This window comes from Rhinolophus ferrumequinum, chromosome 17 (assembly GCF_004115265.2).
Source record: "Rhinolophus ferrumequinum isolate MPI-CBG mRhiFer1 chromosome 17, mRhiFer1_v1.p, whole genome shotgun sequence".
NCBI lineage: Eukaryota > Metazoa > Chordata > Mammalia > Chiroptera > Rhinolophidae > Rhinolophus > Rhinolophus ferrumequinum.
In genome coordinates this window covers 48,078,257-48,102,489 of record NC_046300.1, presented here as the reverse complement: position 1 = coordinate 48,102,489, position 24,233 = coordinate 48,078,257, and the positions used below count along the sequence as shown (strand labels likewise).

At 51.4% G+C, this 24,233-nt stretch overlaps 1 protein-coding gene across 3 annotated transcripts in view; it reads right to left on the bottom strand.

Moving 5' to 3' along the window:
* Nucleotides 1-23,815, bottom strand: part of NISCH (nischarin) — a 31,865-nt gene extending 8,050 nt beyond the window's left edge. For 2 of the 3 annotated variants that reach the window (XM_033131806.1, XM_033131807.1), the window contains exons 1-16: nucleotides 23,596-23,815; nucleotides 21,347-21,430; nucleotides 20,455-20,637; nucleotides 13,457-13,505; nucleotides 12,314-12,477; nucleotides 11,856-11,951; nucleotides 10,458-10,553; nucleotides 9,074-9,226; nucleotides 8,354-8,422; nucleotides 7,664-7,849; nucleotides 7,367-7,495; nucleotides 6,036-6,149; nucleotides 5,600-5,711; nucleotides 1,310-1,434; nucleotides 808-909; nucleotides 144-184 (exon numbers count right to left, since the gene is read on the bottom strand). In XM_033131806.1, the coding sequence (XP_032987697.1) occupies nucleotides 144-184; nucleotides 808-909; nucleotides 1,310-1,434; nucleotides 5,600-5,711; nucleotides 6,036-6,149; nucleotides 7,367-7,495; nucleotides 7,664-7,849; nucleotides 8,354-8,422; nucleotides 9,074-9,226; nucleotides 10,458-10,553; nucleotides 11,856-11,951; nucleotides 12,314-12,477; nucleotides 13,457-13,505; nucleotides 20,455-20,637; nucleotides 21,347-21,430; nucleotides 23,596-23,691 (1,799 nt within the window). In that variant the 5' untranslated portion in view covers nucleotides 23,692-23,815. Of the gene's footprint in view, nucleotides 1-143; nucleotides 185-807; nucleotides 910-1,309; nucleotides 1,435-3,942; nucleotides 5,056-5,599; nucleotides 5,712-6,035; nucleotides 6,150-7,366; nucleotides 7,496-7,663; nucleotides 7,850-8,353; nucleotides 8,423-9,073; nucleotides 9,227-10,457; nucleotides 10,554-11,855; nucleotides 11,952-12,313; nucleotides 12,478-13,456; nucleotides 13,506-20,454; nucleotides 20,638-21,346; nucleotides 21,431-23,595 lie in introns of those variants that run through there. The other variant, XM_033131808.1, reaches the window with a different exon arrangement.
* Nucleotides 23,816-24,233: the final 418 nt, after the last annotated feature.

Sequence of the window (24,233 nt, the reverse complement as noted above, 5' to 3'; positions counted from 1 at the left end):
CCCATCTCATCGGTTTATTTAAAGGAAGATAGTTCTAGAGGACTTCTGTGAACAGATTTTTAACAAAATCCAGCTGGTTACCACTAGCCACAGCTGAGTGTGACTGCAGAAGGCTCAGAATGTCTTCTTAAGCTCTTCCCTACCTTGCACCGCCAACAGCTCCTGGCATGTCATCAGAAGGTGCCTGATAGAGAAGGAAACGCGGTCAGCCCCACCTGCTGCAGCCATTCCTTGGCATTTATCAGGTGTTGGACCCTGAGCCTGGCACCCCACCCTCTCCCTCACTGCCCTGCAGGAAGTTCCTCACCATCCCACACTACTCCGGAGTACACCCTGGGTCCTTGAGGCAGAGACCCCCTCTCCGTTATCCCGCTGGTGCATGGCAGGTTTGATTCCCACCCGTATCTGTCTGTCCCCAGCCCACACTCCTAACCGTGGGCCAGGCCCTCTTGCCAATCTGCAGGTCATTTTGTGCCTCTGAGTCTGGCGTCTGAGTGTTCCCTGGGCCACTCCAGAGGGTCCACGTGGCCAGTCTACCAACTTGGTAACTGGCTAGTAGAGGAAACAATGAACAGTGACTGCACAGCACCTGGCAAAGCCCTCCCAATGGTCTCTGGGCAATGGGGAAGACAGGGAGCCTCCTTCCTACTGTATGATTCCGGGGGTGGGGTGAATGGGTGAGTGCGGGGACAGGATGAGGGCTTGGCATACTGTCCAGGGTCACACGGCCATAAGACAGAGATGGGGCTGGAGGGAGGCCCAGGTACCAAGCACACTCCCCACGCACATGGCAGATGAGCCACTCACATCACACTTGCCTTCCTCCTCTCTTCCCAGGACACATGAAGAAGTTCCAGAACCCTCAGCAGCAGCCACAGTGAATGTGCCGGAGTCACACTGTGTCCCAAACTACCAGGGTGACATGTAGGAATGGGCAGAATGGCTCAGGGGTGTCAGGCAGCAGGGGAGAAACTCTTCCTGATGGATTTGAAACCCAAACAAGCCCCGCCACCCCCACCACCTTCTGAATTGCTTTCCCCACGGGAGTCCAATCACATGGGCTAACGGTCATCTGGCTTTGTCCCCCAGGGCCCAGTGAGAGAGAACTGCCTGGTCCCACTGGGGGAGGGAGAGGAAGAGGGGAGAAATGGAGACGGAGGCTGAACAGAGCCGTCATCATAAAGTGGAGTACGGCAAGCAATGGCAGCAGCTGCCACAACCCCAGCCAGGCCGTCTCCTACTGCCATCAGCCTCAGACAAGAGCTGGCACACAGGTAAGCAATTTCCAGAAGCAGGAGGCAGGCATTACCTGTCCCGCAGGAATGGACTCCAAGGAATCAGAGCATCCCCGGGCAATGGGCTGGTCCTCGGGAGGGAGACTGTCGGTGGACGACAGGCTGCTGGCCAGGGCCTCCTCTTGCACAAACATGATTCCTGGAGAGACCAGGGGCAGGCAGGTGGGACAGCGGGGCAGGGAGAGCAGCCATTCAACAAATGGGGCTGGGCCCTTGAGATATCAGCACGGCCGGGGGCAAGTCAGACCCCCAAACACAGCCACATGGATTACAGAACAAAATGGTAAAACTGAAATCTTAAAATAACTTGAAGAACAAATGACGGCTTATCTAATCTCAGGGTAGAGAGAGACTTTCTGAGCCTAAATCCAAAGGAAGAAATTCAAGTGTGACTACATAAAAACTAACTATAAGTAAAAAAAAAAAAAAAAAAAAAAAATCCTAAAATCAAATCAAATGAAATGAGAAAAAAGTACTTGCAATATTTGACACTTGTATCTTTAATCTATAAAAAGCTGTTACAGGTGACAAAAATGGGAGAAAGTTGGAAATCCCATAGGAGACTGCAAAGAAAGAAGACATTCCACAGAAGAATGGTCAATGGATGGAACATGAAACAATGCTCAGCCTCGCAGGTAATCACAGAAGAGCGAGTGGGAGTGAGACACTAGTTTTGTCTCTCACTTTGGCAAAGGTCAGACTGACTGTGTGGCTCGGACCTGGCCTAACTGGGTAGAGGCGGGTGGGGGTACAAGCTGGTCCGCCCAGTGGGAGAGCAGTTTGGCAATATGTCCCTCAAGAGCCTTAAACGTGTTCACTCCTGGAGCCTCTTCCCAGCGAAGTGACTGATAAAGCCCCAGCCCACGATGTGACCCCTCCGCAGCTTCAGACACACAAGGGCACACCACCACAAGGACAATCCATGCCCAGCACCTGTGCCCCCAGGACACACCCACTGACGCCACCCCCTCCCAGGTAATCCCCTATGGACAGCATACACTGACGCATGCACCCCGGAAACACATGGTGTTTTGAAATCCTGCTGAGGCTGTTCTAAGAATACAGCATGTCTGGGCCCATTACTTCACTCCAGACGTTTCCTAGACTGCAAGTGTTTTTTAACGTTTTCCTAAGTGCAGCCAGTTGGATGAACACTGAGCACCAACCCCTTGTTTCACGAAAATCTGGAGGCGCCCAGGGCGTGCCTCCGCAGCCTGGCTTTACCCCTGGTCACCAAGGTTCAATGAAATGACTCCGAGCCCTCAGAGCCCCAGAGGTCACAGACCCTTGTCCAGCTCATCTGCTGCCTGAGGATAGGACAACTCATAGCGCCCAGGTCCTCTGCCGATAGGCTAGGCAGGCCATGGCCCAAGCCCGACTCCCCTGCCCCCAAGCAAAGCAGCAGCAGCTCTGAACAGGCAGGCAACGTGACAGGCAGAGCTCTGCATGAAGCGCACTGTTCTCTCATACAACCCAGACCCACCCTCTTCCCTCACATGCTCAGATCCTCCTCATCCTCTAGGATTCCCCTCACATGTCACCTCCACTGCAAAGCCCTCTCTGCTCTAGACGTACCTCTCCCTCTACAAAAATGCTCCCAAATCCTCCTACCCTGTTCTGCCTTGGGCTCAGCTCCCCAAGGTCCTCAGGGGCACTGTCCTGGTCATCTTGACCCCCCCATAAGGCCATGGGAGAGGGAAGCCCTTATTGGTCAGGTCTGATGAGCCAGGAGCAGTGCTGTCCTTCCCCAGCATTAGCTCATGCACACCTCTTACTATTTACCACAGTTCATCGAATCTAAGATGCGTAGATGTGGTGTCATCTTGGTGTTAGCAGGTGTCCACGGAAGTTTTTCACACGACTCCATCACGAATACCAGCTGGCTGACAGCAACTATGAGACGCCACTGACTGAAAGACGCATCTCAATTTCAGAGAAGTCACAAGATGGAAATGTGTGCATCTTAGAATTGATGAAGTAGAATGTGTACACTTTACAGTGAGGAAACAGCTTCAGAGAGGCTACGAGTTGCCTGACGGAACGTGGCCAAGGAAGGTGGGATGCGAACTCAGCTGACCGACCCCAGGTGCCTGCTCCGAACCCCTCTCTACAGCTCCTGAGCTCCGCGCCCTGCCTAGAGAATCAACCCTGGCGTTCTGTACGTTAGCCCACGTCGGTCAATCCTCCATGGCACCAACAAGCTGGCTAACAGCTCCCGAGATGACCAGAGGTGGGTGTTTCTGGACAGCACCTCTTCAGGCAGGCCCCTGAGCACCCAGTTTATTCACAAGTATGTTTACTTCTAGACAATCAGGTTGGGAGCCAAGCCGCTTCCCCACAGGAGAAACTCTTGCCCATTCAGACAAGATCCAGCAGCACACAGCTGAACACAGACATCTGTGGATTCCTCCATTTAGTGAGACAAAAAGCAACATTTTCTTGCCATTACCCTCCCGCCCCAGCCCTTTCTGGAGCCAAGGAAATGAGGACGGGGATAGCCTCTCTGCTTCCGTCCTGGACTACAGTTTGTACAAATAAGTGGTCAGAAAGGGCCACCCAGAGGATGGGCCAGGGGACATCAGGAGAGTGCTCAGATGGGGGCCCGAACTCTTGTTTCTCACAAAAAGGAAAAAGCTGTGCACACAAAGACATCCACTGCAGTTTTATTTATAAGAGGTGCAAATCTGGAGACAACGTCTACATGTCCAGCAGCTGGGAAAGGAGAACAGACTACAGGGAGCCACTCAGTGGGATGTCCCCAGGAGCGGGGGGGCAGTAAGGAAGGGGCGCTGAGGCCTGGGCCTGTCTCCTACAGAGGCCTCACCACCCAAGGGGGCGCCGCCTGCAGCCGCGGCCTGGGGGCAGACGCCGCACTCCGCCACCCGCAGTCCGCTCGTGCCCAGCTCGCGCTCCGCGCGCTTGCTCACTCACACTCATTCATCAACCCTACACATGCTGACTGAGAACTGGCTGGTCCCTGGCCTCGAGGACCAGTCGCATCTCCCTGTCCCCTAGGCCCCTAGTCGAGTGGTGTCTCTGCAGTGCTGTGACTGGGTAGCATGGGCTGTGAGGCCCAAAGAGGGCTTTGACCCCAAGGCAGGAGAGGGGGTCAGGGAAGCATCTTCAGTGACACAACAGCCCCCCCCCCCCCGCACCTTTTATATATAAAAATAAACCCAGAATTTCTCAGTCAAGTGTTACAAAAGCAAGCTGACAATCCCGCCGGCACCTACATCACCGCCCGTCCTCATGAGCGCTCTCCCACACCTCACCGGGTGCTTGGTGCACTGCCCTGCCGCAGGCTTTCACTTACACCCAAGCACTTCTCCCTGGATCCTACCCACGTGTCCTCTCTCTGATGTGATGGCCACAGAATATTTTACACCACAGCTTAATCACCTTCTCATCCTCTGACGTCCGTCACATCCCCGGCTTTGCTAGCATAAATAACGCTGCAGTAAGCATTTCATCTCCCCTTCCCGCTATCTTATCCCACCAGGATAAAATCCCTACCAGTGGGGTTACCAGGTCAAGGGGTGGGAACGTTTTTCTGGCTCTTGAAACATAAGGTCAAACTGTTTTCCCAAGACCTCACACCAAATTCTGCGTCTCCAGGAGCCCGGGTGGGCGGGCGGCGTTCCTTCCTGTGTGACCCGAGCCTCGGCTCCACTCGGGACGGCACACCCTCCCCTCTTCCGTGGGGGCCAGGCCAGCAGACACTCTCATGGGACCTGCTTCACTCACTCATCTCCGAGGATGCCTGGGTTCAGAGGTGAAAGCCCTTTGAAAATGCTAAGACAGTGGGCAGGTGAAAGGGACTGGTCTTCCATGGGTCCATGGACAGCCTGTCAGGGCCCCACAAATAGAGTTTGGGGCTGAGCCAAGGAGAAAAAGTGATGATAAGAGAAAGCTCCCCATGCAGGGATCAGGGAGGCCAGCTCAGGAAAGTAACAGTCCTGGTCCCCATTAACAAGGCGCCTATCCGCCCACAGTGCCTGTAGGGAAGTAGGGTTCTTATAAGCCCGCAGCCCCGAGCCTGTCCAAAGAGCAGCCTCAGGCCCCATTAGATACCCTGTGGCACCTAAAGGAATTGGATGTGGGTGTCAGAGCAAGGGGGGGTCCTGCCAGGCACCCCCACCATGTGACACCCCGAGTGGAGCTAGCCTGCAGACAGCACTGCACCCTCCCTGTATCTGAATCCTGCAGGGAGCAGGTGCCAGCATCTCCCCACAACCCCAGCCCAGCCAGGGAGCCCAGCAGAGCCTGTGTGGCTCTGGTTGGCAGAAAGCTACATATGTGATTACCTTGGTTGGAGAGGATGGGCTGGGGCAGGGAGGCAGATGTGGGAGCCACGGTGGGAGGGGAGCTGCTGGGTCTGATGCAGGGGGCAGGTGAGAGCCGGCAATCCTCACCGACCTAGGAGGAGTGCTTGAGTCAGCCCAGGAGAGAAGGTTCAGGAAGAACAGAACTTGACAAGCCAGGGATGAGGAGAAACTCAAAGGTTCTCACAAACATCGATGATGGCGAAACTGGTCTCATTTAATCCTCAGCAACCCCGTGTGGCAAGTACAATCACCGTTCCCATCTTACAGATGAAAACAGAGGGGGTGTGACTTGCCCAAGGTCATGCAGCCAGGAGTCAATGGCCCTGAACACTCCCACAGCCCAGTTCCACTGCGAGCCAGCCTGTACCTTCCTCAGCGGGCTCTGTACCGCCACTCCTCCCACACAGAGGCCCACCTTCTTCTCGGGGTTGCTCAGCTTGGACTTGACCTCCTTGGCTTTCTGAATCGCTTTTAGCACTTCCACAGTGTCCAGCTCCTTCTCTGTGGTCACTGTGTTGTCCAGGCAGACCTACAGAGCCCAGAAATGGCTATCAGCCTAGGGGCTGGCAAGCATGGTGGGAGCAGAATGGCAGGAGCCTTGCCGAAGTGTGGGCCAGGCCCTGTGAGGCTCAGGCTCCTGGGAGGTGATTTCCTCACCACCTACAGAAGTGACCCAGGAGCTCCTGAGAGAAGCCCACGGAGGTCCCACACTACCCAGGCTGTCTCTGGGAGTCTCTCTCCAAAAAGGTGAGGTGGGGTACAGGGTCCACTGAGGTGGCCTCTTGGGTGGCTGGGATTGGGGGAAAGCAGTGACTTGAACAAAGTCCCCAATTACGGCGGAACTCAGATCAGCAAAGAGCACAGGGAAGGCATTCTGGGCCGGGGAACGGGGAGGGCAAAAGCATGGGAGCAGGCACCCCTATCTGCAAATGCAGGAGGGGTTGTGGTGGCAGGCAGTGTGGGACAGGCAGTGCCATCAAACAAGGGAAGGTCCCAAGGGCCTGGAGCCGGGGAGAAGGAGATGTCACCCTGTGAACATTGTCTTGGTGACAGTGTAGAAGAAGGGGCACGTGGGGCCGAAAAGAGATGGTGGGTTTGGGGTTGGGGGTAGGATGAGGGAAGAATGCAGACTTCTAGGTATCTTCTGGCCTGGGACTGGGGGAATGGGGGAAGGGCCTGCTTGGAGCTGAGGTGACAGGTGAACCTGTTTGGTTGGCATGGTGGCAGGTGGCCAGACACACTCAGCAGGCAGCAAACACTGGGCTGGGTTACCCTGGCAAAGATGGGCACACCCTTGGGTTTGTTGGAAGACTATGGCCAGTTGTCCAGGAAACATGACAATTTTAAGTATCTTATTTCTGGCCCTTGCCTTCAATCATCAATATTATTTTTTAACCAGCTGAAGACAGTCCCTGCACATTCAGTCTGCGCCTGTTGGTTCGCGGGGAGCCCTCCTGGCCTGAAGCTCTGACAGAGGTGATGCCAGGGAAGCCCTCTGGGGAACGATGGTGGCCAGTAGTCACTGACAGGAGGGGCTGCAGGAGGGGTGAGGGGGCTTTTTCCTGGGGAGTCAGCAGACTTCCCAGAACCGAAAGGCCCTTCAGGGTGAGGGCATTTTTCTGAAGCAGGTGAGGGTACAACGGTGGCTATCAGCCCCGGCTCTGCCTGTGAAGACGCGGTCTCCGTCTAAAACGTCTCCTGGACGGAGCTAGCCTCCCCAGCCCCCCCAGACCCCCGGCAGCCTACCTCCGAGGCCCGCTCTCCAAACTGGGCCAGCACCTTGGTCCGGTAGTCGGGGATGATGCTCAGCGGGTTGTTCAGCAGGAGCACGTGCTCCAGGCACGGGAGGCTGCCTATGCTCCCGACCTCCGCCATCTGCAAAGCACGGATTCCATTCCCGTCCCTGCTTCTAACACTTCGGCAACATGACAACACCTCTGATGGCCTCTTGTGGACAAGGGGAAACTTACCATTCCTCTTTAACATGATAATCACCGAGGCAGTCATCCCAGAACCCCGAGAGCCACTGGCCACACAGCTCACCTGCTCGATTTTGTTGTTACTGAGATCCAGGTTGACCAGGGAGTAGAGCTTGTGCAGGCCACTCAGACTCTCCAGGAGGTTCCCCGCCAGGTTCAGAGTCTTGATGTTCCCCAGTTTGGTGTGAACCCCTTTCAAGGAGGACAGCTTGTTGTAAGACAGGTCCAGGTGCACGAGGTTGTACAGGTGCTGTGGCAGCAACGAGAACAGGGTAAAGTGGTTCAGGTCAAGGCTCCAAAGAAAGGGGACTAACGCTGGTCTGATGGGCCATCCAACCTAAAATGACCAGTTCCACAAGTCAGCTCCATTCCCTTGCACATGCCACCGCCCAGTGCCACCCCCGGCAGAGGCAGCATAGCCCACAGGATAGGCCTGAGCTTTGAAAATGAGGCTGTGCATCCTCACAATGGAAGTGCACCATCTTCACCTCCGCTCTATTTCTATTTACATATCTTTTCTAATTTTGGGGAACTACTGCAACCATCACTAAGTGCATCGCTGGGACCCCAAAGGGACAGCAGCTGCCCCTGCCCCTACAAACCTCTAGTACACCAGACACCTTTCGAGTGCCTGTGAGAGAAAACTCCAGGGTCTGGCCAAACTGCCAAGGCTGCATTAACCATCAGCCTTCTGAACTCGCCGGGACCTTGTAAGAAGCCCACAGGTGGCGCTGGTTCCAAATATATTAATTACCTGCAGGTTGTCCACAACTAGCACTCCATTGTGACTCAGGTCCAGGAACTCAATCTTTGGAATCAATTTCTTGGGGGTAGAAAAAGACAACATCCAATGTTACTTGAGGAGGCTGGACCCTACGTGACCCCTGTGCATGGTGGACAGACACCCTGGGACTCTTCCGACCATGGACTACTTGGGTGGCTGTCTCTGCAGGGCCATTGATGTGACACCTCCCAGTGCCCCCCCAGGCAGCACATACAGGAACACACAGGGGCTCCAGTGATGAGCATGTCTCCGCTTTTACAGTGCACGCGGCTTATGAAAATGACAAATGGCAAAGTCCCAGAAAAGGAAGCCTGTCCGTCCTGCTTCTCCAACCCTACCCACTGAGAAGCACAAATACAGGAATCACACTCCTATTGCCCCAATGCCATCTGGATGTCACTCTTACATAGGCACATCTGGAATCTGTGGATTTTCCCAGCCCATTCCTTAGAAGTAAATTTCATCAGTCAGTTTTTATATCAAATGTACATATAACTAATATGCCTCATTTGGTTCTAAGTACTACCTATTTTAAATAATCCCTAAAATTTTAAAGTTAATTGAAAAGTTACAGGCAATGCACAGAACACGGGTTTTCTGTGGTCCTTCCAGAAAAAGCCAAGTTAAACACCCAACGTCAGGGTTTGGTCAGGCTAGAGAAGCCCCTGGCGCCCGCTGCTGAGCGCGTACCACAGACTCGTCAATCTCAGAGATGCTGTTGTGACTCAGGTCCAGTGTGGTCAGTGCTTGCCATGTGGGGATGACGGCAGTCACAGGGCCTTCCAGGGCTGTGCCTTCTGGCTCCCACTCATCAAATTCCGAGGCTTCAGGAATGAGGACTTCCTGTGTAAGAACATCTGTTGAGCTCCACACTTGGGCCCTCACGCAACACTCACTAGGAAAGCAACCACTGCAAAATTTCAGGAAGGGCTTGAGCATATTTAGTATGTGGAAGTGAACTTGCATTAAAATTGAGCTTTGGTTCATATGTCTTTAAATGATTGTGAAATAACTGAAAAGCTTAGTAACATGACAGCTACTTGGAACATGTTCTGGCCCTGCTTCAGGAACAAATGCTTTCCAAGCCCTCAGGGGCCTTTTTCTATATGGTGATGGCTTTTCTGGCTTAATCTCAGAGGCTAAAGGTCAGTATTCATAGCATTTCCTGGCAACTGTGCTTTCAAAGCTGGCACTGTGGTCCCCAATGTGGACAGAAGGCCCTTTTAACCATTACTCCACAGGGCTCAAATCCAACACGCTGAGACAAAGGCAGCAGCACGGACCACAGGGCCCCCTCTAGGGAAGGGAGGCGAGCCCCCGCATTTTGACTTTCCATGCACACAAGACCTCCCCTTCCTCAATGGATCATTTTGGGCCCCATAAGTTAGGCAGCAGGGAGTGCCTCAGGCTGTCTGACACCCTTTGCTCTCAACACAAGTCTCCGTTTTTTAGCCAGTCAGCCTCAAATTTTATCAACCCCAAATCTTGATCAGACAGTTTGTCATAAAAGGAGCCACAATTCTTTTTTCTGGAAAATAATTTTAACATTACTAAGATGCAATCTATGAAAAGGAAAAAAGAAACCTCTTACATTTACAACTGGAGTATTTCTATTGCTCATATATAAACAACAAGGCCTAACATATCCCCAACTCACCTGTTTCCTTCAAGTCCACGAAAAACAAGATACACACGGGTGCTAAGTCAGGGCTTTTTAAGCTTAAGAGAAACATTTATATCAATCTGTCTAATAAACGTCCTGCCACTTACCACTGCTTAATAATTTATCAAAAACCAGTGACTTTTTTTCAGAGGCAGACAGAGTGGGGGATCCAGCTCCTCAAAATATCCTGTTTAACTGTATGATTTTTGACGAAGATGTGGACTAAAGCGTCCTAGGGGCTGCTAAGTGCTGGGAGGTCCTGCACAAGTGTGCGGCTGCCCAGGCCCAGGGCCAGGTCCAGCTTCTGATTTCTGATAGACAATGGCAGTGCTCACACCCCCTCTAAGGTGGTGGGGACCACAGCACAGGCTCCCCTGCAGAGTCCCCAGGCAAGAAACGGGTGGCGCTCACCTTCATCGAGGTTGCTGCGAAGCGGATGCTCATCGTGGCTAAGGTGGGCTTCGATGCGACCAGCCCCTGGATGTGCTTGGCGTCACAGTGACTTATCTGGAACAAGGAAGAGCCATGTCTCAGTAATGGCACGGCCGCTCCATCAGCAGGCCTGGGAAGTGGGTTTTCGTCACCCACACAAAAAAGGAGTACAACCATTGGTGAATCCAAATCCTTAGAGACAGGAGGTGAGTCAAACCCTAAGTCTTCCTTTTTCCCCGTTTTTAAGTGCTGATGAAATAGTCTCTATGGTATCTGGTAAGACTCACAAGGAACCGTGAACCCCATTTTCTCTGTAAGTGGTGTTTGGGGTTTGGCAGGCACACAGGAGTATAGGCCTCAGAGAGCAGAGCTCAGAGCCGTGGGCCCTCCGGCTCAGCCCCACCTCCCGGCCTCCGCTGTCCTGAGTGAGGAGGGGTGTGTGTGCACGCCACCTGCTCGGGCGCCACACACCACAGACCACAGTGGTGGAGACTCAGCCTGCCGAGCCAGCGCAAGGCTGAGCACTCCCCCAACTTGCCAGGCCGCACTCGGCACACAACACAAGTGCCCACCAAGGGAAGTGGTCCTCCAGGTCTCTGAGACAAGCACAGAAGGTTGCAGACGAAATAGTCCAACGGGTGACAGAGGCTCTGGAGTCAGGCTTGGCTGAATTAATTGTTCAGTTCTGGCCAAACCTCCTTACTTCCCTAAGCCTCAGTTTTCTCAGTTGTAAAGTGGGAATAAAAGTACCCGCGTCACAGGACTGTAAGGAAGGGTCCATTAAGGAGTGTACATCAGACACGGGCACAGGGCTGCACACAAAAGCCATGCTGCAGAAACAGATGCTTTAATATTTTTTATTATTTGTTACTGAGTCCCCTTTCGTTTTAAGAATGGTAACAAAATTGGCATCGTGAACCCAGGAGTTTAGCAGTGAGCAATGCCAAGTATTTCTTGCTAGGTGTGGGCATGCCAGGGGGCAGAGAACGCTCAAAGCCCTCTGCTGACCTGCCTTGGGAAACAGACTTGGAACTGGCTCTGCCTGACCCTCACGATGACTTCCTAGCACTTCAACTCGAACAACGAGGCCCAGAAGGAGCTGGGCACTGGTGCTCTGTCCTGTCCCAATGCTGCCCATGCCAGGGACAGGGACATGCCGACTAGCCAAGCGCAGCACAGGCCCCCCTTTCTCTGCGTTCTGGCGGGCTTTACTTACCTGGATGGAGTCTGCCACACACTGACGAACAGGAAAATAACAGTGCCTTCCAATTAAGTCCAGACACTTTACATCAAAAACATTCCCTGGCCACAGTCACAGTAAGATGACGCCTGTGCAGGGCTCAGCCCTGCCTGCACTCCGGGGACCCTGGGCCTTACCTCCACCTGATGAAGAGACTTGAATATTGACAGATCAAAAGGCAGGAGCTGCTCCTGAATGTTGCTGGTCCCGAAAGGTCCTTCTGTGCCAGAAACCTGCAGCCACAGGTACAGCTTGAATTAGGGATGCTGCCATCACCACGCCCCACGCATGTTCACAGGGCAGTGCTGCAGCAACTGCCACATCTGACTTGAAGTTCTGTCTGGCTATGGGAGGCAGAGTAGGCATGCACCCCGCTCACCACGTCCACGATGAACAAAGCAGCCTAAAGCGGAGGTTTAAAGCCAGGGACATTGGGTCACGACTGCCCCCTAGTGCTCACAGCCAGCAGCACAGCGCCAAGAACACCAAAGGATGGCCCATATAGCCTCCTTGAACACAATGCCAGCCAATGAGCTATTAGGCTCCACACTGGTGTATGCCCACCATGCCCACAACTGAGCTGCTGCCGTTTTACCTTTAGGTACTTAAGGCGACAGGTGAAGTCCAGGATGTGCCCAAGGTCAGTCTTGGCGTCCCCGCTGGCACACGTGGGCTTTCCCTGCTGCAGCTGCTGGGTGACCGCATAGAGCTGCAGGGGCCTGATGACAAAGACCTCGCCGGCCCCCAGGAGCTGTTCTCCTGCAACAGCCACGCCCTGCAGGGTCAGCCTTCAGCCCGAGCCCCGCCCCCGTCATGCGGTCAGGGTGTCTGCCCACCTGGCTAACAGTTAACAAGCACTTGGCAAATACCCGTTAAGTGCACTGCATGGCGTCAGGAGGAAGGCACAGTCCTGAGCACACAGGAGATGCTGCCCTTCTGAGCTCATGGGGGCACAGGGCACACCCAGGGCACGTGATTACAAATGAAGGAAGGGCTATGGGAAGCTGTGGCCGGGGAGTGTCCCTGAGGTGAGGCTCAGTCAAAATCTGAGGCACGGAGCCAAGATACAGCTGATGCCAGGCAGCACTGTAGGCCACAGACTCACGCTGCGAACCTCCAAGGTGCAGCTGTCGTCAGTGAGGTGAGGCCGAAGATGCCAGCGCAGTGCAGGCCCTGAGAGCAGGCGGGCATTCTGAGCCAGACAGACTGGCACTTGGGCCTCGCTCTGCTCCTTCCAGCCATGTACCCTCAAGCAGGTTACGGGGCCTCGTCTGCACCCCCTGGAGGGTAGGCAGTAAGATGCCAGACACTGGGCTGGACCACAGGCAGCACACATTACATGTGAGCTGTTACCATGCTCTCTGACAGGGCCATAAGCCAAGCTCAGCTTCCGTTTGCCATCTGAACCCTCAGGTAAGGACAAACCAGATCCAAGAGGGCAGGATGCCATCCACCTTCCAGAACTCCACCACAGGGCTTTGGACCAAATCCTGAGCTTGGGGTTGGCTCCCGACACCGGCACAGTGAAGGACCACAGCTCCTCACACCTGGCTATCTACAGGGCAGGCGGCCAGCACACTTGGCTGTGGACCAGGTTCAGGGACTTGGGCAACCCAGGAAGGTGGGCCCTGGCTAGGACTTACCTGGCACAGACCAACAGAAGTTCTGTGCCACCCTGGACACCTAATAGGGATGGGCAAGTTGCACCCAGTATTTTGAGGACCCCCTGGCCACATACCTTTTTCAAAGAGCTCCTCGGCCAGTGCTGCAGTGATGCCATTTATTTCCTACAGAGAAAACAAAACCCCGTTAGGAGTCCACCTGACCTAGTCAGCAGGACACACACTCCCTATCTACCCTCTTGGCCATTGCAAGGCCAGCTCTCCAGACAGTTACACAAAATAAAGGAGAGAGTAAACCTGGAATGAATCAAGGGGCTTAGAAAGGGAGACTAAATATGCCCAGTTACACAGATATTTGAAGTGTCTCCTCAAAAGCAGAACAGAAACAAGACTAATGCTGCTACTTCAGGGCACTGCCTGAGGAGGAGGCTCAGTAGGCTGGCAAAGCTGGGCTGTGTCAAGCGCTGGCCAGGGAGCCAGCAGCTCCCCAAACTGGCTCTGGGAGATCGTAGGAGAGGGCACGGTGAGAGGACGTCCTATTTCTTCTGGAAGAGGGGCTCCCGTGACCCTTGTGGGATAAAAGGCCTCCCAAAGCCAATCTTCCCTGACAGTGACCATTTCTACTTTCTTTCATGTTCCAAAAGAGTCTTAGGAAAGAGTGAGCACTTGCTCTCTTCCTGTGCTTATCCCTTCAAGCGTTGTACCAGGACCACTTGGCCCCAGGGTCATGAGGAAGAAGCAGGAAAGGATTTCCTTTTAGAATGTGATGAAGGAGGCATGACAGGGACAAGCCTTCAGTCACATCAATAGCTAACGCGCTGGGGTCTTAATTCATGCCAGGCAATGGCCTGAGTACTCCCTATGGGGTGGCCTGCTCGATCCCTCCAACATCCTGTGCGAGGAAGACATTGTTTTGAACCCTGTTTTACAGATGAGCAAACCGAGGTGAGAGGTGCTGTAACTCTCCAATTCTACATGGCCAGAAACTAGCAAAACCACACTCCCAAGCACTTGGCCTTGAAGCCTCTCCACACAACCAATTGCCTCAGCACTTTAATTGTGGGGTTGGCAGGGCCCCTAGGCCCTCAGCCCCACATCCTGCAGGTATGAATTTTAACTAATTGACAGATGGCAGCTAATAGGCCTTTTCCTAAACAGGTCCAGATGGAGGCAGCACAATTGCCTTCATCACTCACAGCAACATCTCTGCCACTAGGACATGTAATTCACATGTATATGGGATTTGAAAGGCACCAGGTAGCAGGAGACAGGGTGTCCTCTTCCTGTTTTTCTCTTTGGCTTGTTTGTCTCTTTCTTATCTCTTATAACATAATGGATATTTTAAAGGTTGTTTTTGTGTGCTGCAAATATCTTCTCCCTGTGTATGCCTTTTAACCTTTGTTCACGACAGTTTTCCTGACACAGAGACAGTTTTTCATTTTTATGTTGTTTAATCTGTGATTCTTTTCCTTTGTGACTTCTAGGGCCTCTTTCCCCACCGTAAGATCATACAAATGTTCTTATTTTTTCTTTTAGTACTTTATGGTATCTTTTTAAAAATATGTTTATTTCCTTAATCTGTTTGAAATCCAGTTTACAGATAGTGTAAGGATAACTCCCAGCCTCCCCACAAATGGACGAAAAACCAAAGAGAAAAAAAATGAGCAAACACAGCCTCAGCAGTAAGGGTCTCAGGGTCTGGCAAGATGCAGGTTAGGATGTAAAAGGGCCATCAGAAGGATGGAGCAGGCTTGGAGCAGGAGCGCGCCAGCGAGAGAGCTCTATCAGTTCACACGAGTTCTATCACACTAGAGTTCTATTAGTCTTGTAACAACTTAAACTCAATTCCATTATCTTTGGCTGCTGTGAAGAACTGAAGATTAGGAAGAGCTCAGAGAGATCCAAAGGCTCATTCCCCTACCAACAGTTTTGAGAACCAAGCCCTCTCCCCAAATCTGTTAGAATTGCCGGGAGAGCCTTGAGAAATAACAGTCCTGAGCTTCCGCCCCTCCTCCCCGTGTTAGTCATCCTGAGGGTCCTAGAGGTCTCCCCTGGGAAAAGGACTCCCTGCCCACCATCAGTATCTAACCCCCACTCTCAAAATTATATTTCTTCAGGCAGCTGGTGTCAATGCCAGTCCTGCTAAAGAGACAGGGCTGGAATTTCCGACAGTGAGAACCAAGGGCTCGGGCTAAGCAGAGGGCATGTTTTAAAAAGCAAACTGAGCAATCTAAAAAGCAAACTGTGTAACACTTTCTCTCCCTACTCTTTGGGGCACAGGAAGTGCAGGCTGCTGCAACACTATCTACTTAGTTCCCTAGGCTGACCTTCACCTTGGGAAGCTCTTGACTCAGACAGGAATGAAGTGCCTCAAGCCCTCAAATACAGAGCACTGCCTCCTCAGAGGAACTCTGCATCCTCAGAGTATCCTGGTTACACTGTGGCCTTGTGTGCACAGCAAAGGTGTGCAGGTCAGGTCTCCCCCTGGAGCAGGAGGAGACGCGGGGGAGCTCTGACGCGGGGGAGCTCTCGGGACCCTCAGTCTAAGCTGCTGCAGCTATTGCCAGGCGGTCACCTGCAGGGACAGGTGACTCCTCATACGTCCCACCCAACCTGTGCTACAGGGACGTGAAGGTGCTTTAAGGTGCCACAAATGTCTGAACTATTTTTAAAAAAACATTCTTTATACTTTAAGTACCATTCTGACTGAGCATGTGTGTGCACGCAGAGCCCCACGACCAAGTGCACCCCACAACACCCACGCTTGCACTCAATGCATAACCCCAGGCCAGCCCGATGTCTCTGCTTGGCACACACTTGTCACAGAGTGCTGGTCAGCAGGGCATTCATGAGGGACTCAGTTACACAGCACTGTGTGGTTCACATAAAGCTCAGCACGTGTGTCCCTAACTTCCATTTGCTATTTGTGAGGAGGCATTCTAGCAGGAGTCAGGTATATTATGTGCCATGCCACCTTAAGTAAAAATTCCCCATTGAGGGAATTTTGTTTAGTTTAGAGTTAAACTAAACAGAGCTGCAAGACTGTAAATTGCAAAGAAATCTGTTACCACGTACAGCCTCAGTACATTGCAACTGAAACAAATGACCATGTGGATGCTAAGACTAACATGGAGATGGTAACAGTTCCATCCTTGCTCCTGACTTCTAATTTCACAAAGTGGCTTTGTTCTAGCCAACTGGCTTTAAAATAAGAAAATGATATAAATGCTACCTTGGAAGAGAACTGAGGGCCTTTCCCGACCAGGACAGCCAGCACTGGCTGGCATCTGGTGTGCCTCGCCACGGGCCATCTCTCTTCCAGGCCCTTTACCCTCACTGTGCTGTCTTCTAAATTCTCAAGGGCCAGGGTCATCACTCTCCAGCTCACAAAAGAGGAACTGGGACGCAGAGAGGTTAGAATATCTGACTTGGAATAAACTTGGGAAGCAGCAGTGCTGAGATAAACTTGGCTCTGCCTGTCTCCCAAGTCCACAGTTAGACAGCTTATCCCAAAACGGGCTGCTGGAATTCTCCCTGTGAGTCCACTTCACTGAATTTGAAAACCTCTGTTCTAGGGCTTGTGGGAGGAAGTCTACGACTGAGAGTCCAGGAGTATGGGGACACAGCCATCTGAAGAGAGACAGCACAGCAATAGGCCCAATGCCCTCTCACTGCAACCCGGAGCTACACGGACCCCCAGATTCCCCATCTCAGAGTTGGCTGGGAAAGAAGGAGTGCTTTCTTTCTTTGCCATTAAAATCCGTATTGCAAAAGAATGAAGTTGGACCCCTTCCTCACACCATATACAACTCAAAATGAATCAAAGACCTAGAAGTAAGAGCCAAGACTATAAAATTCTTAGAAGAAAACGGTTGCAAATCTTTATGACCTTGATTTAGGCAAGATCTGACACCAAAAACACAAGTGACCAAAGGAAAAAAGAGATAAAATGAACTTCACCAAAATGGAAAACTTTTGTGTTTCACAGAACACTATCAAGAAAATGAAAAGACAGTCCACAAACACAATGGGAGAAAATATCTGCATTATCACGTTTCTGAGAAGGGTCCAATATCCAAAATATATAAAGAACTCCTACAACTCAATAACAAAAAGACAAGTAACCTAATTTTTAAAAGTGCAAAGGATTTGAATAAATTTCTCCAAAGACATGCAAATGACAATAAGCATGTGAAAGGGGGCTCAGCATCCTTAGTCATCAGGGAAATGCAAATCCAACCCACAGTGAGATTTGACTTCACACCCTCTCCGATGGCTCTCAGAAAGATGGACAGAAACAAGTGTTCGCAGAGACTTGGGGCAATAACGTATAATTGCTGGTGGGAATGTAAAATGGTGCAGCTGCTATGGAAAAAAATTCAGCAATTGTTCAAAAAGTTAAACAGTTATCATCTGACCCAGTAATTCCACTCCTACTATATGCTTAACAGAAAGAAAAACAAATGTCCACACAAAACTTCTATATGAATGCTTATAGCAGCGTTATTCATAATAGCTGAAAAGTGGACATAACCCACGTGTCCCTCAAGTAATAAATGGATAAACAAATGTGATATATTCAAACAATAGAATATTCAGTCCATAAAAGGACTGAAGTACTGATTTATGCTACAATATGAAAAGACCCTGAAAACATTATGGTCAGTGAAAAAGAAGCCAGTCACAAAGACATATATTGTATGGTTCCATTTATATAAAACCAAGGAGACAGAAAGGAGATTAGTGATTGCCAGGGGCCAGGGAGGATGGGGAGTGACTGCTAATGGGTACGGGGTTCCTTTTTGGGTGATGAATGTTCTGGAATTTAAATAGTAGTGACAGACGCACAACTTTGTGAATATACTAAAAACCAGGGAATTGAGCACTTTAAAAGAGTGAATTTTATGGTATATCTCAATTAAAAATATCCACACCTCAGCCAAATAGAGTTCCCTGGGTCCACCCTGTCCAATGGCAGCCCCACAAAAGGTGGAACATGTTGGGAACAATTTCAGAGAGGTCACTGATGGGAGAGGTTACGAGGAATCCTTCTGTAAGAGCTCCCACCCTGTAGAAATGGCTGACAAATCTTTAGGACCTGTTTGTTCAAACTCATTTGAAGAGCTAATCTAGTGGTTCCAGATCAGGAGCAATTTTGCCCCTAGGGGATATCTGGCAAAGTCTGGAGACATTTTTGGTCTCCAGATAACTGGGTGGCGGAGGTGCTACTGGCATCTAGTGCGTAGAGGCCAGAGATGTAGCTGAACAGAGAAAGAACAGCCCCCACAACAATTACCCAGCCCCAAATGTCAATAGTTCCACGGTTGAGAAACCCTGATTTAACGATGGGTCAATTAATATTTTTAACACCTTGAATTTATATAACCCAGGGACCTCTTTATAACTGTAATTTCAAACATGTCCATACTGCTCCAAGCAGTAGAGTATGACTCATACCAGAATCACACGTGGGCCAGCTCCAGGCCCATCTCAGACAAACTATCCCCACAGAGCAGTCCAGGCCTTTCTATGCTCAGAAATAAGAAAACCTGAGGTAGCCAGCGAGACCAACTCCTCCAAGACCTGGGTCTTAAGCAATGAATCATACTATCAGCGGGTGGCTTACCAAGTTTTATTCTTACATAGCTAATCAAAGCTTTCTTAAAGTGTGGTATTTCTTAAAATACTAACCAGTAAAGTTTGTCTGAAAGACTTGTATAAGAAATGGAAATTTTTCTCACATAGGGACAGAAAATGTAAAACAAAATCTACAAAAGGAAACTGCTGCAAACTACATACGTTGCTGGTCGATGCTAAATAAAACCCAAAGCACATAGACATATCCCATCTGTAACTGCCATCCTTTTTCCCACATGCCCCTCCACCCCGAAGCCTAGTGGCCCAATACTAGCGCTATTACCCAAATGTCCAGGCTCAATCTAGCACTCCAAGAAAGGTTCAGCTGTCTTACTCTGAGAATACTTCAACAAAAGTTATGTTTTAACCCCGTGTGGGCCTTTAAGACCACAACCCCGTAATTCCCTTCCTAAAAGGCAAGCCTGAAAAGGGAATGGATTCTTTCCTATCTTTGTCATATAAAGGAAAAATAATTAAATGTAAATTATCTAAAAATCTATCACCCAGAAATAACTACTACTAGTATTTTGGTGTATAACCATCTAGAATTTTCCTAGACAAATATATTCATATAAACTCTTTTTTTAATAAAATGGGACCATAATCTACCTACTGTTTTATGTACTGTTCTTTCCATATAGTGATATACTTATTTTCCTATATCAACAAATCCACAGACACACCACTATTTCCCTAGCAGTACAATATCCAATTATCTGGATGTATTCTTTTGATTGTTTTAAATCACCTCCTTTTGGGCTTTTGATTGTTTTCAGTATCTTGCTACAATCTTGGAACGACTACCTTTGTACCTAAATCCTTTCTGCAGTTGCCTGATTTTTTTCCTTAGAATAAATTCTAAGAAGTAGAATCGTTGGTTGTTTTTAATATTCTGGTTTCATACCGCCAAATTTCGCTCCTTGAAGCTTGACGACTCATCCTGTCACCAGCAGCCCATGAAAGCTGTTCCTTTATCTAGAAGGGAGTGCAGAGCGGCTCCACAACATACACTCCCATCAAAGAAAGCTAACTACCCTCACTCACACCTTAAATCCTTCCTGATGATGCCCAAGACAGCAATATTCTGCCAGCACAGACTGATCCCTTAGTTAGTCTTGAGCTGTGAACCAACAACTCAACACTAGTCTATGCCAGGTGTTAGCTGTTTCTCATCTATCTCCATCCATTTGGATGGAAACCTAGCTTAAACACCCAGATGGTTTTTGCTAACCAAAATGCCCTGTAGTGGAGGAAAACCTCTGTATGGCCATATTCTATCTAGTGTAAGGCAGACCTGTCAATGAACATGCTTCTGCCCACATCCCTTCCCTGCTAGGGTGATGTTCCTCTGTCTTCTTACCTCTAGATCAAACTCCAGCCCACCTCCCCTCAAAGCTGAGATCTACACTGGTTTGCTTCCTTGAGCTTGGGTGGTTGTGGGTTTATAGGCAAAAGAGGAAACCTGAGAGGAACTTACATAGAACTGAAAATGCAAGAAATGGGCCAGCACTCTGGGGGCCACGCCAGGGAAGGTAGCCAAGAGTGTCTGGAGGTAGACCTCCAAATCCTTCTCCCTCTTTTCCACCAAGCTTCTTGAGTTTTTCCCAATTATCTTTTTGGGCGGAAGCAGATTTTTATCAATCTTCTTCTGTGCAACAAGCTGTAAAAAAACATAAGCATGTCAAGCACAGACCAAGAGGTCCTGTGACTGTGCAGGACCAAGACTAGCAAGCAGCCTGTCATGACTTCCCCAGCCCCTGTGGCAGCACTACCAGGATCAGTGATCAAACCAGTGCCTCTGGGCTTGGCTGCATTAAGTTCAGTTAGTATCAGAAATACCAATACAATTCCAGACGGGGAGCTCCACCTGGAGACTCTAGATGGAGACATTCAAAACGGCCCATAAAATCACTATCTTTTCCAAACCAGGACAAAAACCAATCAGGGGAGTAGTCTGTCTTTAAAACACTCAGGCTGCAAATGACCCAGACAAAGGTATCTCTCTCCAAAAGAAAGAAATGGAATCATAGCCAGTTTAAAGTACAGGCTGTGGAATAGCTGTAGTCAGGTCAAACAAGTTCAAACCTGTTCCCTCACTGGGAAACTGTCCCAGCATCTCACATCCAAGCTAGGATTGGCAATCTTAAAACTGAAGTTCAAATATGCTCCTTGCACACCGTCTCATGCTAGGGTTGAAATCCCAGAACCCACCAGTGTTTTTTGCCAGTTACATTAATAAACTTTACATTATTAAAGAACACCGTAGGCATGGAGCCTGTTTTGCCCTAACACTAATACACGGCACCAGGAGAACTTGGCCGGAAAGCCCCAAACCCTGAGACTCAGGTCCCCCAGCTCTCAAGGGTTACCTTTTCATGCAGGTCATGGAAGTCACTGTAGCGGTGCTTGACTGTCCATTCATGATTGCCATCAGTGACCTGGATGATGTAAACCTACGAGGGAAAACAGGCAGCCCTTGCCGAGTGAGTAACAAGGAGAGCCCCACCCCGCCCCCAGCAATAGCTGCAGGATACCCAGACCCTCTCAAGCCACAGGACAAAGGTAGGCTGCCCTTCCCCACCAGCCTTTGCACCTGACTCTTGTTGCACAGCAGGGCCCCCTCTTAGCCTCCTCAACGGCACTAACACTGTATCTGGCAGGAACACAGGATGTTTGTGGCTCTAGCCAACAGAGAGGAACGGAAAAGGTGACTATCATATCAAACCATCTCTTTAGATTTTTACCTCCAGTCTCCAGGTAATTCAATGCCCAATCCAACCTGAGCTGCACGCAAGGCCATCTCTTCCAAGGGAGGCAGAACAGGGCCGGGTCTGGCAGGGCTAGCTTCTCTGTTGTATGTTTTCCTAGGTGCCCTGCCCATATCCTGGAAGCAAGCCCTAGTCTAACCCTTTCAGCTGGATCACAGCTGCGATTTCTGCTGCTGAGCCAGTAGTCAAGGCACCAAGAAGCTGATGGATGGGTGGGACGGGAGGATGGTGATGGACTATCAAGCCCTAACAGAAGGCAAAATGACTTAGCCGTCAGGGGAATGGGATCAAGGAAGACCTCAGGTCAACACCTGACTGCCATTGCCTGGCTGTGCTTATGGACGAGTCACTTATATAAGTGACTGGGAAGCCTACGTTTTCTCTGAGCCTCAGTTCTTCCATCTTAAAATCTGCTAGGTTTAAGAATCAAATAAGGTAATGCATGTAAAATGCTTTGTACAGGGCCTGCCATGCAGCAAGTGTTCAATAAAAAGTAGGTGTGTTAATAATATTCAGTTCAGCACACCCGGAGCCAAATGGTAGGTTGGCCTGGATCATCACATCCCCCACACCCATTCAGGAGTGGCTCAGCCCTGGCCAGTAAAGACAACTTTTGGAGCTGACCCTCCAGCTGAATGCTGCCCATGGGTGATTTCCAGCCAGCCACCAGCTTAGAGACCTCAACCCTCACCTAGTGTCCTGCCCCACACTGCAGCAAGCAGGGAAGGGGGAGAAGAAATTAATCAACTCAGCTGAAGCCTCCACAGAGAGAAGCAGCCATTTCTCCAGGGCTGGCCTGTTGCTCCAGGATCCGCCCCCAGCCCCTCTTCCCAGCAAGGCAGCTTCCCTCCTCCTCGTGTCCAAGAAAGGAGAAAGAGCCAGAGGAACGACCCTCAGGAGGAGGGTTAGGATGAGGGCCAAGGGGGTGGGGCGAAGGCAGGGCCAAAGACCCCCACCCTCTGGGAACAAAGAATAGGAGCTGGGAGGTGTTCAGTACGCCCCCACCTCAGGACCAGACCCTGCCAGGCAGCCTACCAGATCCATAGGCCTGGCGTCCAACCCCATCCAGACCCAGGAGGGTTCCATCACTGCCCTAAACCCTCCTCTTTCATATCCTCCATTTCTCCCATAGCCTGGACGGGTGTGTTTGTGTGACTGTGTGGGAGGGGCTTGCTGCCCCAACTCGCCCCCAAAGCCATGAAAACACCTAAGGTTCCTGGGTCTTGCACTTTCAGCCCTGAGCGAAACCCTCAATGCCCCCATGTGTGGGCTCCACCCTTACCTCTTTCTAGTCTCGGCCTGAACCCCAGGCCGCTGGGCCCGACCTGGAGCAAATCTCAACAGCGACCCTAGGTTCCCCAGATCAAGGCCCGGCCCCCTCTCCTCTTTCGCGGCGAACAGGGCCCTGACCCTTCCCCCGATTCCATCCATCAGCGATCCTCTCTTTAATCCCCCTCCTCCCGGACCCCCTCGCCTATCCTCCCAGGCTGGCACCCTTCCAGGCCTAGAGGATCTAGAGGACCCTCCATCTCGTCTAGACGTCCTCTCCTCCCCAGACCCCCTTTATCCCCTGATCCTCCCCAGATCCTCCCCCCGACTAGCCTCCTTTCCTGAACAGGTACTCTTTCCCCAAAAACCTCCCTGGGCTCTACCCTAGGGCCCTCTTCCTGGACCTACGGGGCCCAGATCCATTCCCCAGAAACCCCTATCCCCGGCCCCCTCCTCGAAATCGCTGGCCCGCTACTCATCCCTCCCCGGTCACGGAACCCAGACCTCCTCCCCAATCCCCCGACTCGGACTCGGGGTTCCAGCCGCCACCCCCGGTTCGGGCACCCACGGCCCCAGCACACCGTATACGTGTCCACAAGCTCAGAGCCCACGACGCGCGCCTCCTTGGCCGGTTCGGCCTCCCGCTCCGGCCCAAAGCTGCGCGCTACAGTCGCCATGTTCCGGGTTTCACCGCCTCCCGGCGCAGACTGGCAGCAGCAGGGGGCGGGGTCAGCGTCCCACCATCCCCCGGCTCCCACCGGCCCCCGCCTTCGCCGCGCCCCGTGCCGCCATCTTGGCCCCACCGCCTCCTCTCGTTTTCGCCCCGCCCCTCGCGCATAATTGACAGCAGCCACTCACGGCGCGCGTGCGCAGGCCTGTCCGCTTGCGTAATCTGTATCAGGGTGGTGCCGCCGGTCACGCTACTAGCAACCGGGGGAAACTGAGGCCCCGTGCAGGTAGCTCTAGGCATTACCCTTCCGTGCCCGGGAGGGAGGACAGAAAGCTCCACGCGTCCTCGGCTACCCGAAGCAAGTCACTGCTCCGCCTGGCTTCAGTTTTCCTCTCCGAAAAAGGGAGGCAGTAATCGCGCTAGCTCTTAGACTCGTTCTAGGCTAGAAACGGTTGAAGAAGATACGAGCTGTGCGTAGAGCCTAAACAGGGACAGAGAATTCTGGACCAGTTCTTACCCTCTCCAACACTCGGAAATCTCTGTTACATG